General features: G+C 37.1%; 1 protein-coding gene across 1 annotated transcript in view; it reads right to left on the bottom strand.

Moving 5' to 3' along the window:
* The window catches only part of RORB (RAR related orphan receptor B), a 140,488-nt gene that overhangs the window by 6,786 nt on the left and 115,450 nt on the right, over positions 1 to 18,252 (bottom strand). Inside the window, exons 5-8 of the mRNA XM_048073568.2 lie at positions 6,832 to 6,953; positions 5,343 to 5,475; positions 3,731 to 3,838; positions 2,496 to 2,606 (exon numbers count right to left, since the gene is read on the bottom strand). Of these exons, the coding sequence (XP_047929525.1) occupies positions 2,496 to 2,606; positions 3,731 to 3,838; positions 5,343 to 5,475; positions 6,832 to 6,953 (474 nt within the window). The remainder of the gene's footprint in view (positions 1 to 2,495; positions 2,607 to 3,730; positions 3,839 to 5,342; positions 5,476 to 6,831; positions 6,954 to 18,252) is intronic.

The raw sequence follows: 18,252 nt of genomic DNA, 5'->3' as shown, positions 1-18,252 counted from the left end.
GATGCTTCAGCCCATCCTGTCTTTCTCATTGCTTGTTCAATGACTAAAGATACAGATGCTTGCAGACTACAGCAAGAAATATTCAGCAAACATCACTTTTACTTTTTTTTTTTTTTTTTGGTTAAGAGTAGGAGACATTGCATGTCAACTTGGACATGAAATGAGAAACTGCAGATTACTGAGGTATATCATCTAGTACAACCAGTTTCAAACCTCAAGCTTGATTATGGTGAAAAAAACTTGAATTACCTCCACTTATTTGTGTTACTTAACAGAAGCTGCTATTCAAAAGACAGCCAGCTCTGCCTGAAATGCCTTACTAAAATTAATGGAGAAGCTTTTACAACAAACACATGCTTGCAATACTGCTGGCTCAAAGCCAGCGTTGAGTTGCTGACTTTTTCAAACACTTAGTACAGCTGCAGATGTTTTACAAGTAGAAATGAGTGTCAAAATGATCTGCTGACAGAATGCAAGAGATTTTGTTGCTTTGCAAAATAAAGGGGTGTATGAAGATCTGCAAACCTTAATCAGAATTTTGATTTCCATTGAATTCCTACCTGTAGCTTCATAAATTACTTGATCCAGAATCCATTAAAGTCAACAGGAAACTTTTCATTTCTTAAATAGTTTTTTTTTTTTTTTCCAGACCTAAGGTGTACAACACTCAGAGATGCTGGAAGCTTTCTGTGACCAGATTTTGTAGAATAGGGCTATAAATTGTTCTGATTTCCAAGATTACCTGGGAGAAAGAAATATAACTTCTTTTCAATTTGTCTAGAAATTATGTAACTGAATTTTCTTTCTCCATGTGAGATACCCCAATCTGATCCAAAGTGCTTTGAAGTCAGCTTCCAAATAATCTTACTGCTTCTGTTTGTTCAGGAAACACCCTAGATATTAAAAAGGACAAATATTCAGCCATCCCCTTCCTACTTCTCCTAGCTTCATAGTATGAAGTCAGCTTGAAATCATCTTCTGCGGTCTCTGTTAGTATATTACTGAGGAACTGTATAGCCTAGACTGCCATGGAATTTCCAGCTTGTCTTCAGCTTTGAATGGAGTCAGTTTGTTGACAGGTCGCTAACGTTAAACAGGAGCAAATGCTGCACATCTCTGTCATTCTCATAGGTTGGGTCTTTCTGGGGGAGAAAAGGGATGGTGGAGAGGGACCTGTCAAGGCACCGAGTCCCCTGTCCCAGAGGAAGCCAGGACATCTGGGAGGTGTCACACAGGCAGTTTTCACCCCCATGTACAACTAGGACATGGCTGAGGAACACATGGTAATGGGAGCTCTCTGGAGGGTCATCTCTGAAGCATCCTGATCTCACATCTAGCAGGCACTAGCTCGAACCTTTCACCTCTGAGCAGATGACTGCAAGAAGTGCTCAAAGGAAAAATAGGAGTAGAGTGCTTTCAGGAGGTGTCATTAATGAGAACAAACATGTTGATACCATCTGTGCTAGTCTAATTCTGCCTAATGTAATCTCCACCACAGATGTGCAAAAAGGCAAAGTGACCGAGAGGAAATCTTTAGTGGAACAGGCTGGAAAAGTGATTAACGGTGGAATTTTTTGAAAAGGCCTTTCAAGGGGTTACTCTTAGTGGGAGCTGGAGGTCTGCCACCCCTGCGGAATGTTTAAAATGCCACACTAAACTGTGAGTTTGTCTTTGTGGAGTTACGTGAATACATGAAAAGGAGTATTTTGCCCCTGGAATTATCACCTCTCACATGGAGATAAATTCAGACAGGAAATCATGCAGATTTTTACTGCTCATGTTCTTATCCCCATAGAAAAAGCCAGTCATAACTAGGGACTCCTTAACCTGCTCAGGGCCATGAGATTTGAGTTCACTGAAAATCCTAAGAGGAACATGCCCCATCTTGGGCACCATATTTCTCTGTATGTGTTCTGGAGAAATGCCAGCTGGCACTGCTTGTCTGCACAACCTTGCTCCTTGTCTATTACCCCTATTCTCAGCAATTATTTCTCCCTCAGGTTCCAGTCTACCTTTCTTTTGTCCCATGAAAGAGCTCACAGAAGCTAATAAGATGGTCCTTGACTCAAATAACAAATCTTTGCCCATAGATTAAGTTCAGGTAGAGAACAATTGATTTTTTCCCCCTTATTCTTTTTATTTATTTGTTTATTTATTTATTTATTTATTTATTTATTAATATATACATAACTGGTATGTTACATAATCTTCTTATCTGGATTACTGTGATAAGGCCACCACATTTTTGATCTATTTCCAACATGTGTAATTGTTGACAGTCTACCCAAAATATTGGGAGTTGTATTTGACTAATACAGGTATTCTTCCATTGACTAATACACAACTCGGTACATTTAATACACCTTAAACAGTTGTTCAAAAATGTAGAAATAGAGGTGGACAAGGATGTTAAAAACAGAACAAACAAACAAACAAACAAACTAAACAACAACAAAAAAAGAAGATTCATTCTGGCATTTGGATTAAATAAATACCTGGTGATATCAGAACTGCAGATGAAAACAAGGCAATCTCCTCCTCAGTCAGCTGTAAGGAACATAAATTCTTTGCAAAGTCAAATGCTTCATTCACCAGATCATCAGAACCTACAGACCACAAAGGACAACATCAAATTAGAAATTTATTAGCTTATCTTTTTCATTTTCACATTAAAAAAAAAAAAAAGAGCAAATGTCTGCACTTCTAAAACAACTACCTTTCATCAGCTATTAAAATTCTACCTGTTCTGAAAATCAGCTACTTCATGTATCACTTAATCACCCAAAGAAGCACAAAAATTATCAAGAATTAGGGGTATGACTTAGATGAACAACATACAGAGATCTTGAAAAGGTGTTTTCTATTCCCAGCATGGAAAGAAATTTTATTTCTAATCAGACATAAAAGCTAATGGGGGTGAATGACCTGTCCTAAATAACTTTCACTCATATCATTTATCAATTAACAGTACAAATATTTTTGAAAATCTGTGAAAACATCATAAGGACTAAAATACATCAAACAGTGGACATTAACACACACATAAATGTTTATTCATGCAAGGAAGTGTTATATTTATTCATATGCAAGAAAAAAATTTACCTATACAGTAAATTTTTGATATAAATTACTCTCCTTGAATCTGGTTCTGCTTGTGTCATTTTAAATTTGCTAATGATGTATCACTCTCATTGACTGACAAAGGACGTGCATTTAGCTATTAATGTTTTAGGTAGCATTTAATATCATGTCAAGAAACGAAGCAATTGCTTTCACATGCGAATCTAAGTAAGCTTAAACGTTTTCAGCAATACAGTATTTTAGGCAAGTCTCTTTGCATATTTTATTGTGGTTCATCATTTTAGTCCTCTCCTTGGTGTAATAAAGTGGCCTTCTGCAGGACACAATTAGTGGGAGTGATTTGATATGTCAAGCATAACTGACATGTGATGTTAAAACACTTAGCTTCCACCATGAACTCATGCTTTATCAAAGCTTTAGATGGCAGAGTAAAAACTCTGTCTGATAAAACCCTCATAGTGCTCCTTTCCTTTAGAGAAAAACACCCACTACTGCTGGCAGCTAGTGTCACATTTTCAGTTCGATTGCAGAGATTTGAATGTTCTAGGTTCAACATTACTAAGGTTTTCAGTGTGTGTCAGTACTTTCAGAAAGATAAATCTGCCATTATTTAGCTCAATGTAGTTGGTTGAAAAGAAGATCAACATACCCAAGGCTTTAAACATTTGCATCCCTCCATACTTTCCCTCAAACAAAACAGTATTGTTGAGTGGGTTGAAGGCACGGCACATTCTCACCAAAACAACTTCCAAGCAGCCTATAGGACACAAAAAGGAAGAAAAGTACCACACATTACTGCAAAACATCAAAATACAGGAAATTTCAAGAAAATATTTAGGATGATATCAATCATTAGAAACATCAACAGGCACAGAAAATCTTTGGAGTCACCTAGATGATCTCTCTCTGAATATGGGAAACAATAGTTCTGTCTGATTTGATTATAGAAAATGGGTAATTTCTGGTCCAGCCTCACCATATTTTCTTTAGGCTTATTTTCTTCTTGCAGCAAATTGGTAACATGGGCTTAATCTGAATTTAGACCTGGAAAAATGAATGGAATAATAATTTTAAGCACCTTCTCACTAAATCCAAATTTCCTGTAAGAGAAACTCTGAATCTGAGGATTCTTTTACAAACATGTTTTAGAATAAAAAGTCCAGATTTTCTAACTCCTTCTGCTCAGCATTAACAGCAAAACAGAAAATAAAACCTGATGTATTTATACATGCTGAAGCTAAACAGAGTTGTCTAGCAGTACAGTCAAGTGCAACTATATTTTTTGCTTAAGGTGCAATTGTGTTGCCAGTTTTGTCTGTCAAATGAAAGTAATTGCATGGGGTGCACTGTCATTTGCAGATGTTCCAAAGTCAGTGTAAACTTAAAAAAAAAAAATTGTTGTTATATGTCTCTCTTTTTCCAGGGACCTGCTCTGCCTCTCTTCCCTTTTGCACTTCTGCCCACCACCTTGGCTGAGTCCCACACTGACCACAGACAGCCCTAAACACAAAGACTTTCAGATGAAGTGAACAGCTCTCTCTTGAAAAAGGAAGCACTTCTTATGCTTTAACACATATATTCTTTGCTGCCTCACACCTCACTTCGTCATGCCATTTTGTCCTCCTGAGTTTAGGATTGTTGTTGTATGGTCAGAACAAAACTTGTCATGATTCTCAAGGAGAACAGAAATTACCACGTCCCATGTCAGGGAAGGGACCTGTCCCTTTTCTTCTACCTTGCCCTTATGTACACACATGCACACCGAGACATGCACAGAGAGCATGGCCAGAGCATGCCACCATAATCCGCTCTCATTTAGTCCAAAACCAACTGGCGCCAAGAGGGATTTTCCCTCCTGTGCACTGGCTGGAGGGTATCTCTGTAGTCTCATTAAAAAGATTAGAAATGACCACAGAGGCATTCACTAATGACAAGTGGAGATTTTATGGGGTGGCAGATGACTGACTCGACCAGCTCAATTCACAGGGTCCTTCCACTATATGTCAGGTTGGAGACTGCAGTTGCTGCAATGACAACGTGTGTGTGTATATTTAATAACCACAACTGACAGTAGAGGGAAGGGGATCAGAAGACAGTAACATGATCAGTGGGGAAGACTACAGAAGTGTTAATGCAGCTAATGAAATAGACTGAAAAGTAAGGTTCCGTCAAAATTAAAACGATGTACAGAACAAGACAGCAGAGTACATGTCTAATGTACTGGGAGTTAAACCAGTCTCAAGCCTTTGGTATTTACCCACCTGACTTAAGGAGAAGAATTTGGTCATTCTGGCAGAGCTCCATGAAACCTGTTATCCGCTTCGCAAACTCCACAACGTACTGGATAGCGTGTGTAATCTGAATGGCACACTGTTGCCACAGAGCTTCTCTGGTCTTCCAGGAAAACACACATGGAAAAGCAAACCAATAAGTAAGTGGCTTCATCAGTGCATAGAGGACTTCAAGTGGCCTTGCAAGAAAGCACAGTCCTAAGACTGCCTCCCCAGTCAGAGCTAGTGGTATCTCTGCCTTCAAGGTGCCTAACACTTTTTATTAGAATGTTGTTTTCACAAGTTGGTTGCCCAAGTAGTCTGAACTCTCTCTCTGGTTCTTCAGAGGGGGATAATGCATTGGCCAGTGTTAAAATATGATTTTAATGTTGATTTTTGTGCAGGAGAGACAATTGGTGGCACCAACAATATAAATAACCCAGGATATTCCAAGGGAGGAAGTGGTGCAGTGCTATTCAGTTGTCTGACAGAATATTTTTGCTAGTTTGAAACTTAAAAAATAAATCATTAAAGAATCATTGCAATCTGAATACTGACTACTTGAGATTTTTGTCTCCTTGATAACTACTTTCCTTGTGCATGCAAGTTGTGCAAATGCAAACCAACGTTCTTGGGTTGCATACAATAACTGTGCAAGTTAGTGTGTTTTTATGCCTGTTATTTCTTCTTAGCCCCATGGCTTTCCTAGAAAAAGAAGGAGTCTCTTTGGGTTCTTGCATGATCAGTCAATCTGCCAATTGATATCTCATTGCAGAAACATTGCTAGTGATGCAGGCACAAGAGGCACAAAGAGCACAGCTTGACTTCTGTTGACTGGGCTATATCTGAAGAGGTGCCAGTAAGAAATATTCTGAATGTGATCTGAGAATCACAAAGGCAGAAGAAAAAAATCAACAAACATGTAAAGAGACCATTTTTCCAGCCACTTTTGAACAACTTCACTTTACAGAGTATTTTCAATTTATCATTATTTGTTATCTATAAGTGACAGATATTTAGTTTGCTCACAGTGAAAGTATTTATTATTCAGATAAAAAAGGGCTGTGCTTCTAACAGCTTTTAAAATTATAAGGAAACAAGTTAGGTTGTCTTATTTTCTGAAAACTCTTAAAATAGAGAGTGTCCAATCCTGATCACATGATGTTCAACTGAATTTCTGCATAATGATTAAATATGTTGTAATAAACAATGTATAGAAATCTGGATTCTGTGACCATGTCTGAGCTTTGACTTAAAAATTATCCCAACCTGCTGGTAAGCTACTCCTTCTATTTAAGAAATGTCACTCTGCTTTTACTCACCAGACTCCTCAAAGATATTTAAAAGCCTATTTTCACCTGTAAGAAACTCATCAGCTCTTCCTTGGCAAATATGTTATGCTAACAATTATATTATCATTGTGATATTAACAATTTCAATTCATAGGGAACAGAAGAAAAAGCATATTACAAGGTTGTACCTTGCTCTGATAAACCTTAATTTCTTCATATGTGTGGGTCTGCCATGCTAGCTGGTGTAGTTCCTCCATTGTATATTGGCATGTCTCCAAATGAGATTTAATGATATTCTGTGCAATTCGATCTGAGAAGAGGAGAATAAAAAATAGTTCACATGAAACATTCTGGTGAACAGTGAATTGCAATAGCAAAATGTTGAAAATATTAAGATTGTTGGAAAATGCAGATTTTCAAAAAAATAAAAAATAAAAATCTTTTCTTTCCAATGATACCTTTCTCTCACTCTCTTTTAAAATATTTCTGAAGATGTCTTTTGTGAAATATTTCAGTATTCAATCCAAAACCAAAGGATGCTTCGTAAATAAAGGATGCTTTTGGATGTATATATGAAAATAACAATGTATCTTATGAAATTATTTTAATTCTTTAATTCTGTAAGATGATGATGATGATGATGATGATGATGATGATGATTAATGTGTTCAAATAAATGTTGTTTGGAGACTCTGGTTCACTGATCACTTCTGTTTACCCCAAGCCTGCACAGCTGCCCACACCTGGCCACTCAGTCCTGACATGGGCATTTGCATTACTTGGGGATTACTTACATCAGAGAAACAGGAATATTGTCTCATTTTTCTCCAGTTAGGTTTTAGCTGAATCGATTTCTGAATTAGCATGATGGACATGAACATGGAGACTGGTGCTAGCAGGGTGTGAAAGCTGCAATGAGCAGCCTAAGTTTTAGGAGAAGAGAGGCTGGGGAATAGCTCTCACACTCTGTAACAGCACATGATTAAGTTACATTAAAGTTATTCTGAAATCACAGCTTTAGACATTACTGCATAGCGTGGAGTGCAGGATGCAACGGGAAGCATTCATTGCTGGCCTGAGAACCCCATAAAATTAACAGTAAACTTCTCAGGGAAGTATTTGAAACCAGACCTTTGTCCTTTAAACCCCTTGAATGGATTAAAAAGATTTTCCCCCAAAAAATTCCAACATGAATTCATTAGCACTGGAACTTGAAATGTCTCAATAAAGCATGATCTAGAAATGTGATGATTTCTGATCTTGCAGCTTTGAGACCTATATAGCTAATGTAGATCAGTGCCTCATCCTGAAGACATTGTTTAAGCTAAATGCCATTTCAGCAAAGTAAAAGGTGGACAAAAAAACTGATCTGAAATACTCACTTCAGAACCTGCACTTATCAGAAAACATGTTCATCAAAAAAGGAGAGGACATTGACAGGGTATTAGCAGAACCTGAGCATGGGAAATAAAAAGAACTAGGAATGTCATCATTTACTCATCCACATCCTCAACAGTTTCTTACTGTGGGTGGATCTGTTGTTTTGGAGTCCCAAAATAAGACTGTTGCTTTGGCCAAATGTTATCTGAATTTAAAAACACCGTCAAGAAGGAAAGCCGAAAAATGAATGTAAACATATATGTGCAGTCTTCAATCACTGTTATAGGAGTATGAATTAAAGGAGATTTTTCTGTACTACTGTCGCAGTTAATAAGCTGAGAGTTAGTGGAAGGGTGCTGAAGAAAACACAAAAGAGTTCCAGGTTTTTGTACAAAAAAGAGTATTTTCTCTATTGAATCTTTATGGGTATCATTTAACAGATCAATGCTGCCTCTAGGTTTCCTGGTGGAAGAACTGACTAGTGTAAAGATAACTAAAAGTATATATTAGTAAGTACAGGAATCCATCATTCTTCCACAGAAGCATACAAGTCTTACTCCACGGTGGTAAGTCAATGTTGTATTTTGTAGTAAAAACCTTACAGATAAATGGTCTTGTCAGAATAAATTAAATAATAATTTAAAAAACCCAACTGTTTTATAAATACTGCATTTCAGATTTTTACCCCCCATATTTTTCGGTTTACTGTATATTTTTTAAAAAATCAACTTTCTGGAAACATCATAAACTAGAGTAAATATGACTGTAGAAGTTTAGCTCAGGGTATAGATTTTGTATCTTATATTCCTGAAAGTATTTAACCAGAAGGAACTGAAGTATGGTTAGAACAAATTAAACTTGTATCTAAAACACCAGTGAAAAAAATATAATTTAAACTTGTATTACATGTTCCCAGTCTGAATGGTGAATGATTTTGCCCTCTATAACCACTGGGTGGTCTTTCTGTTTCCTGTGTTTTCTAGCTCATCTCCCCTAGCCTCAGCATTTGTTACACTAGGCTGGAACTATTCATGTTCTTGACAAAAGAAAATACTTGCAATAAATATATCAAATGCTTTAATATTACTACATAGCCAGATTTTGAATCAGATAAGGATGGCCTGCTTGTTGGTCTGATGTGAACAATCTGAAGATGAGATCCTTTCATTTCACTGACCTGGAAATGTATTTAATCATCAGTTCTACATCACTGCAAAGACTCCAAGCCTCACTCTTTTTCCTGCTATTTACATATTTACCTTAGGATCAAAGAGCTGAGTAGCAATTCGTGAACCTTCAAGGTTTTGTAGGGATGGCATCCTGTGTTTTAGTTCTATACATTTTTTCCTTATGTACTTATGTTGAACTGACAATAAAAAAACATTTAGATGTGTGAAGGCCTAGGGCAATCGCAGCAAGCAGCAGCTCCAAATCCTGACATCCAAAGAGGAACCAGGTGCAAGAAAGACTTGAAACTCTTGAGCTGCAGGCTAGGCAAGGCTGAGTGCATGATAGAAAGGGTATGCTGGGTCTCAGGGGAGGAGGGGACTGCTTATTTTGTGTAAGCAGCAGAGGAGGCTGCTTGCTTATACTCAGTGCTGGAGTCCCTGGGAGGTGCCTTGTGCAGATATAGCATACATGGGGTGTGCAGTGCTGACATGGTGCAAAAACTGAAAGAATTATAAGCTTATCTTGGCTTCTCAGAGAGTTCAGCAACAGAAGATGCAATGCAGGCAGAGCAAAGAATATTACTCTCAAAGGGATTTCAAAGAGCATAGCCTTTTTTTTTTTTTTTTTTTCTATGCCATTTTCAGATCTGAGTTCTTTTCACCTATGTAGTTGTAATCAGCACGTATCTCTGCAAATCCCATGCAGAAAGAAGACCTTAAGTCATTGGGAATAATGTACTGACATTTAATGTAAAACTGTCCTGATGTATGGCACGGGTACTGTGCTAAATCCAAAATTTGCCACATTTCTGGGAGGAGACCTAGCAGCTCTCAAGTATTGTTGGCAACTGAGTTCATTCAAAGAATGGAACACTGAGGAAGGAAAGCAGCTTACTACAGAGAGCTGTTGCCTTAATATGGAGGCCATGGCCTCAGCCCCATGGAGGTACCCTGGGAAAATACTCAACAGATATATCCCTCCTGTTCTCCAGACTAGAAGTTTCCACCACAGTTTCTCCATGCAACAGGTCTTGACTTAAGTCAATTTCATTATTTTCATTTTCATTTCATTTTGTTGTCTGCCATCTTAAGGCAGAGCTTTCAAGGGTCCCCTCACACCAGGAAGCTGCACAGATACAACTATAACTAGGAATCCTTTTTGGTTGTGTCGAAAGGACTATGAAAGACAGCACAATTCTTGTGACCTCAATATGAACTGTATTCCCCTTTGAAATGTTGTCAGTCTCCATTTTACACAGATTACATCAGGTTTGCAACATTTACTTTATGACAAGACAAGCAAAAGAGATGATGCTGATTCTTTATGTGTGAGAATCAAAGTTTGAAGCATTTTCTTTTGCAAGGAACACCTTCTGCAAGTGTTGAGTGAAAATTAATAACTTCAGTTAAAAGGAATTACTAAGCCCGCATGACAGTATACCATCAACATTAACAATAACTACAGCTCTAAACTGCATGATTATTGAAGCTTATTGCCATTATATGTAAACAAAGATGTACATTAGGTGTTTTATTTCTCCCCTTTTGTCTGCATATTGGGTTTATTATATTAGGGTTATATCTCCTATCATGCAACATGATCACTTGATACCGCATGACACCCTTTAGGGGTCTGAGAGCCACAGCGTATCCTGGAAGACTGACTCTGGCTGGGAAACATGGACCACAGAAAATAATGTATTTCCAGCATATATTGGAAGCATTTCCATTAGGTATTTTAGTTATAAATTTGAAGAATTTTTAGTATTGTTATTTTGACTTTTTTTCATAGAAAACAGTCTGTTTTTGTGCAAATACTGTGTTTCATTACGAAAAGTCTCTAGTAAGAAGTATTTGCTTCCAGACATGTAAGCTAGAAACAACATAGTCGATCAAGTAAACAGCTAATAGTTGTCACCAATATGAGGTCTTGAAAAATCAGAAATATTCAGGCAAGATATATCTTGGAATGATCAATTATATTTCATTTCTGTCCCATATATGCCTGACTAGTTTTTTATAAATACCCGCTATATTAGCTGTTAAGTCTCATTTGTTCTTTTTCATTCTGAAAAAAAAAAAAAGACATTTTTGGTTCATAATGACTCTGAATTTCCAAAGATTTAATATTAAATTACACCAAAGCAGTCTGTGTGGTAAACACCTGTACTAAACTAAACAAACAAAAAAAAATTATAAATATTACAAGTGGTATCTTACAAGATCTATGATCTTTAAAGAAAGCTGATTTTATAGATTCATCCTCTGGATTATAGAAATGTATGCCAGCAGGACTGGTTTCTCAGAACAGATAAGAACAGGAGATTTAACATGTCCTGCTTTTACAGAAATCTCCAACATAACTGGAGAGACAAGAACTTTGTCTCAGCATACAGCTCAAACCCTCAGAGAGGAGATGTGTCCACCAGATCCCAACCATGCCCTGACAAAAGCACTGCAGAAGAGGGAAAACATGCTTGAGATGTTTCAAATGTTCTCTAAAACCTGCTGATTAATGAGAAACATAGGAAAACTGTGTTCTTCCCCAAACAGTCAAGTGGGCAGGAAGTGATTTGGGGCAGCTCCAGAAGAATTGTGGAAGAGGCCAGGAAAGGGTGATCTGCAGGGCTTGGGAAGGCTGTGGATGTGCTCCCCTATGGCAATGCTGATGGGGCGCTGAAAGGTGCTGGGCAGGCAGGAGGGTGGGTGGATGTGTCATGAATGGGCAGGCATTCACTGAGAGGCAGGCCCACACCGTGGAGAAGGCATCAAAACTTTTGTTTTTCAGATTCTCCTCATGTGACAAGATCTTGACAACAGCAGCCTGTGCTTTTTAACAGCCCTGCCACATGTCGTACCTCTATTACATGCCTCCAATGCCAAAGCTAGTTCCTGAAAACCTTGCCAAAGATTATGGTAAAATGGATGGGGAAAAAAAGTAACAGAAAATGAAACTTAAATCACAAGAAGCAATTTAAGAAAGAAAGACCAGGAAGCAATAACTTGAACAGTACTGTAATCCAGTGTGTAGGAGAAATCAGCAGCACTCAGTGAGACACAGAAATGATGGTGGACAATGATTTAATTGGGATTTTGCAATACAGCACTGTAAAAGAAAGTAAAATATGTAGAATGCTCAGAAGAAGCTGAAAATCATACATCAGGAAGCTGAAATATTATCTGTCAAAAAAGATTTGTTCTAATTCAGAAAACAGTTGTGGATTTCTTGAAAGAAATACTTTGTGTATGCATGTAATTCTACGGTCTGTGAAATGTAACTGATCAGGCAAGATGGCCTCAAAGCTTATGACTTGATGGAGCAACAAAAACATGAAAGAAAGATGTATACATATACTGTGAGTAAAACAAAGGCTGTACAATATACAGGGGAGACTGGTGACAGAATAAGAATCTATAGAACATGCTCCTGGTTTGGCAGCTCGGTGGAAGCAAATTAGCCTATTAAAGCCGATACCTGAAAAAGGCCATGTGCAAATATTGATGGGAACTGTCCCGGAGCATAATGACGGATCTCACTGGCACTAAAAGAATTAAATGAAGCTATTAGAGAAAAGCAGCATCTCCGCAGTGAAATGTGGAATATAGGAAGGACATAGCCAAGACAAGGAGGAGGAAGACCACGAGAGATCAATGTTGCTCTAGCAAAAGAAACAGCTTTTAAATTTGGTCTGGCCTACCTAAAACTACAGGGACAAGAAAAATATTTGATTCTGCAAGGCTGGCCTAGTGCAATAAGCTGCAGCATCATTAGTGCAGTAAATTCATCCTAGTTTCTTATGGACACGTCACTTGCCCTTCCCCCTGTGTTCAGTTGGGTAAGAGGCCTCAAGTGTGTACATGGCGCCTGTCTACACAAGCTGACTGGCCAGCAGGCCACCACCTTCTGGGGTGGACACAGGCCTGGCCATGGCTTTTCTCCTTCCCTAAGAAGGTCTGTCTTTGTCAACTTCTGATTAACCTCTTTTACAAAAACTTGTGGGAATGTAAATTTCTGAGGCCACTGATTGCCTTTGCTGAGGATGAACAGTAGTTAAAGAAGTATTTATTGGGTGTGAGAAAGTTAAAGAAGTATTGGGTGAAAGAAATACTAGACAGACAGGAAGACTGCACAACCCTATTCTGCCAACAAAGCAGGCCAAAAGTATACGCAAGGAAAGAGAAACTGTATACAGGCTATACGCCTCTCGAGCATAACTTTGGGACTACAGGTCACAACTTCTAGAATGATGTAGCAAATGAGCTATTCTATTTCTAGTTTTGGCTACTCTGCTGGGATCTTTCTTTCTTTCTTTCTTTCTTTCTTTCTTTCTTTCTTTCTTTCTTTCTTTCTTTCTTTCTTTCATTTTCTTTCTTTCTTCTTTCTTTCTTTCCCTCTCTCTCTCTTTCTCTCCTTCCTTCCTTCCTTCCTTCCTTCCTTCCTTCCTTCCTTCCTTCCTTCCTTCCTTCCTTCCTTCCTTCCTTCCTTCCTTCCTTCTTCCTTCCTTCCTTCTTTCCTTCCTTCCTTCTTTCCTTCCTTCCTTCTGACATTTCTTGTTTTAGGTTTCAGTAAACACCTCACAAAAGGTACTCTCCAAAAGTTGTGACAGCTCAAACATGTATTGCAACAGTGGGTTAGGAGCTGTTTAAATCTGAACTACATACAGAAAATAGAACATTGCAACCTAGATAATATACATCAGCCTAGTGCAGACCTGCAGGGGTCTTTCATCAGCTGATGAATCAGTCCTGCCTTTTTCAGACATTTCCTTGCAATATCTGGAGATATTCAACTGCAATGCCTAGGAAAAACTCCCAGCTTAGAGTCAAGTTCAATCCTGGTGGTTATAGGTCTAATAACTCCAAAGATTGCACACAATATTCATCAGCTGTGAATTTGGCCTAAGTGGAAATTATCCATAGGATTCAGCAGTGTCTGTTTCCTACAGGCTCTTTAGTTCTTTCATTTGTCTGTCTTTTCTCATGAGAAATCCTGGGTTTTCTCAGCATTCCCTTCTTTTGCACTGGGAACTGAAGAACTTTGAAGTGTGCCTCCTAAAACACTGATAATCATCCTCAATTAAAATGAATAATGAATTTTTAATTTGCCACTTACCCTTAGGATCCAGTTGAATAGCTAAGAGCTCATCTCGGCTTATATCCTAAGTTGAGCTCTCACAGGGATCCACTTTGAATTAATGCTGCAATAACACCATAGCTTTGGCTGGCTGCTATAAGCATGCATATCAGTTCTTAAAACTATCAAAACTCCTGCAATACATTCTAAATAAAATCTCCATTATAATACTCAAAATAATGGCAGGCTAATACCAAATTAACATTTTTCTGTGTTCTAATTCAAGGGAACTATGACTATAAATGTAAAGTTTTGTGAACAGGTTTCACTGCATAGATTACCTCAAGAAATTCTCAAGAAATTCTACGGTAGTAGAGGCAGTGATTCAGGCAATAAAGAAAAGATATGTCCTGTAGTGGCTGTCCAACATGAATATTAGGTCCTCCCATCTGTTTTTTCAAATGGACTAGCTGAAAATGTTTAACTTTATTTATTTATTTTTAATAGAAAAACAGAAACAGTTTTTCTGAAAAGAGGTCCCAAAAAACAAATTCATTTTTTTTAATCCTTCCCCGGCTTTCTCAATATCATAATGCATAAAAGAAAAAAAATGCTAACGAATTACAAGAAATGACAATACAATTGAATAAAGCCCTAATTCAAAGGAATTTAGAGGATGGACCCAGAATTGAGTTAAAACCTAGAGGATTTATAAATGCTTAAAGGTCTCCACTTAATAATTCTTTTACTGGATCTCAGCCAATTTAGTCAAAAACGTATATTTTATACTAATTAGAAATCATTTAGCTGGCAGCAAAAGCACAAACCAAGGCAATGGCTAGAGATTACGGGACATGGGCTCTACAGGCACCATATAATTATCACAAATTCATTGAGATGAACTGTTTCCTAACTTCTTCAAGCACAGATTATACAATTATATTACAGTTGAGACTGTTCCAAAGCAAGAATGTGGTTTCATGTATTACAATTAAGCAAACATTGTTAGAATGGACATTGTTCACTATGAAACCTAGAAATATGCATGGAACACTTGGAATATTAAAACTCTTAAACTACAGTTGTAAGGCTTTGACCTATAAGTCTTCAAAAGACTGGGAGAGCTTAGAAATACATTTGAACATTTTTCTCACTGTCACAGGTTTCTATTCAGATTTTTATAAAGATTTTATACAATTTAGGTGTAGAACTGCTTTAAAAAGCAATGAAAAAGCATTCTACAGTAGTTCTATTTTCCTGTAGTGTGACATCTGCATTGAATCAAAGTAGTGTCACTGTGTAGAGTCAGAAATTGAAACAATTTGATAATCATAAACAATCCCAGTGATTTCACCAATTAAGAGAAAAAATATCCATGCAGTCAAAAGGGAACGTGAGATACTGTTCCATGCCTTAATATCTTGCTTTAACTGTTCCAATTTATATGCAACTTTCATCCATGAAAGACTACTGCACTATAAAAACTGTATTCTGATACTCAGGCTCACCATTTGTCTGAATTTCAGCCTCATTGCACTGCAATTTTGCAATAAACACATGCATGTTCCTCACTGTGTGTTTCAATCCAACATTTTCCTCATATGTTTCCACTCCTGTACAAAAATAGCGGTGCTGCTCTTTGAAATGAACTATCAAAAACGAGTGGACTAAAGAAAGGTATAGTTCTCAACAGAGCTGGGAAAAACATCATAAGCTACATAATGCACATCATTCATAACTATAAAAGGGAAAGTAGTGAAATGCATGATATGGTGAATGAAATCTACCACACAGAATGTATGCGGTGTACAAAAGTCAACTATGGCCATGGAAAGTAACACTTAAGATGTTGCATGTGTACTGGGAAACAAAACAACAACAACAACAACAAAATAAAACAAAGCTTTCTTTTTTTTTCTTGTGGCTGAAGGTTAGAGAAGAATCAAATAATGCTGTACGTGATGAAAAAGAAATTCAATATGGCCCCCGGATTTAGCTCTTTGAAAGCATAGGGTATGTATGCATATTGTCTATTGTCAGTACTGAACTGTCCAGAAACAACATGCACGAATATCAGCATTGACACTGAGATAAAGGGGTTGTCCAGATGAGGAGGTAAGCAACTTATCACTACTAATTCAACACACAGGACTTTTGGAGATAACATGCTACTTCTACATACTACAGTGATTCCTAACTCATCACTGTTTTGCCCCATTGATTTTCATCTGCAGTGCTGTCTTTGCTGCCTCAGAGGTTGTGTGCGAGACACAACTTCGCAAGGCACCATACATCACATGCCACATACCCTCCATGCTCTGTTCCAGCCTTCTTTTTCAGAGGGTTTCTTACGGAAGGCCATTTACCATTTCTTCTGCTGACATTGTGACACAATACAATATAATACAGTACAGCAGGGAATCTGCTGAACAGATATTCCTATGACTGACAGCTATAGCACACCTCAGTACTTATTATACCGCTAGCTTTACATTGATCTTTTTGTGTGATTTATAATATGATAATATTCACTGTACAGGGCTATTTCTGAAAAGATTATCATGATATATGCTAATATATGGGATGCACGATACATTATTTTACATATTTTGGCTGCTACAAATGGTTGCTTTCTCACTGCTTTTTGGATTCTCAATAGAAAGAACACATTCTGTCAAGTGTGCTTATGTAAGAAAATATATCTTTTGAGAAAAAGAGGAATTTTATGTACTTGCTTTAATGGATTAGAAATATTCCCACTTTAAAGAAATATATTATCCTGCTTTGGAATGTAAGCTATAGATTAATTTGCTTTAAATAATGTTTAATATATTTTTAATTCATTTGTAAAATGGTCTGAAAAGCAGGTCAAACAGAACCAAACATCACAAAATATTCCCTATTCTCAATCTCAGCTAAAGTTATAATTGATTTTAGCAATTTAAATACTTAATGCAGTGGTTTATATTATTCAAATAGTCATAGCTGCAATTAAGATGGACCTCGTTGTCTTTGGTGCTGCAAACACAGTCAGTAGACATTTTCCATTTATTGAAAATATACATTATGTGCCAGAAATTATTTAACTATATGTAACCAGAAATCTTGAGTATTCCTACTAGCAACAATTATCCTCATAATGGGCAATATTTAAAGTGCCATTTTCTGCAACATCTATACTGCATGGTCTGTAATGTAATCAAACTCCATTTAGGAGCACTGTCAATGGACATTATTGGTAAAATTAATGTGGCTTTGTTAGTTGGCTAGCATTTGACATAAGAATTGAACTAACTGGAAGAGATTTCTTTCCTTTTCTGAAAGAGAAAAATGATTTCACTTTCAGAAATATCAAAACAAACAAACAAACAAAAAACACAACACAATCCAAAACCAAAAAAACAAAAAACCCAAACCCTTTATAATTTACAGGAAAATGGTCTCTGGCATGTACTTTTAGTCTATCTATTGCATTTTCAAATAGTTTTAGGTTAATTGCTTGATTGCATAAATTTGAACTAGGTATAGGTAAAAAAGCACATTGCATCCTGCTTATTAAACTGCTGTAATTTGCATAAAATGCAGCTGAAAAGGACTTCTAGAACCTATATGAGACAGATCTGAAGTCCACTGCAGATACAGTGAGGCTCAGTGGATGCTCAGTGACTTGAAAACCACATGGTGAGTTTTTGTTTTCTAAATCTACATCAAAAGTTATAACACAAACTCTGCTCTCTGTCTTCTTAAGTCAGTAAGTGCTAAAATATGCATTTAGTAAAGTATAAAAACATAATCACTTATTTATGAACACTTGGATCATTTAAACTAACAGTGTGAGCAACACAAATTCAATAAAGCCTTTATGTAGATCTGTAATTAGTCTGGTTTTGATCTGTAAATTTTCATTTCTAAATATGTAAATTTACAAATAAAGTTTACTAGTCTGGAACAGACAAAACTAGAGAAAACTACAAACTTTCAAAAAT

This window comes from Anser cygnoides, chromosome Z (assembly GCF_040182565.1).
Source record: "Anser cygnoides isolate HZ-2024a breed goose chromosome Z, Taihu_goose_T2T_genome, whole genome shotgun sequence".
Classification (NCBI taxonomy): Eukaryota; Metazoa; Chordata; class Aves; order Anseriformes; family Anatidae; genus Anser; species Anser cygnoides.
This window is presented reverse-complemented; position numbering and strand designations above follow the sequence as displayed.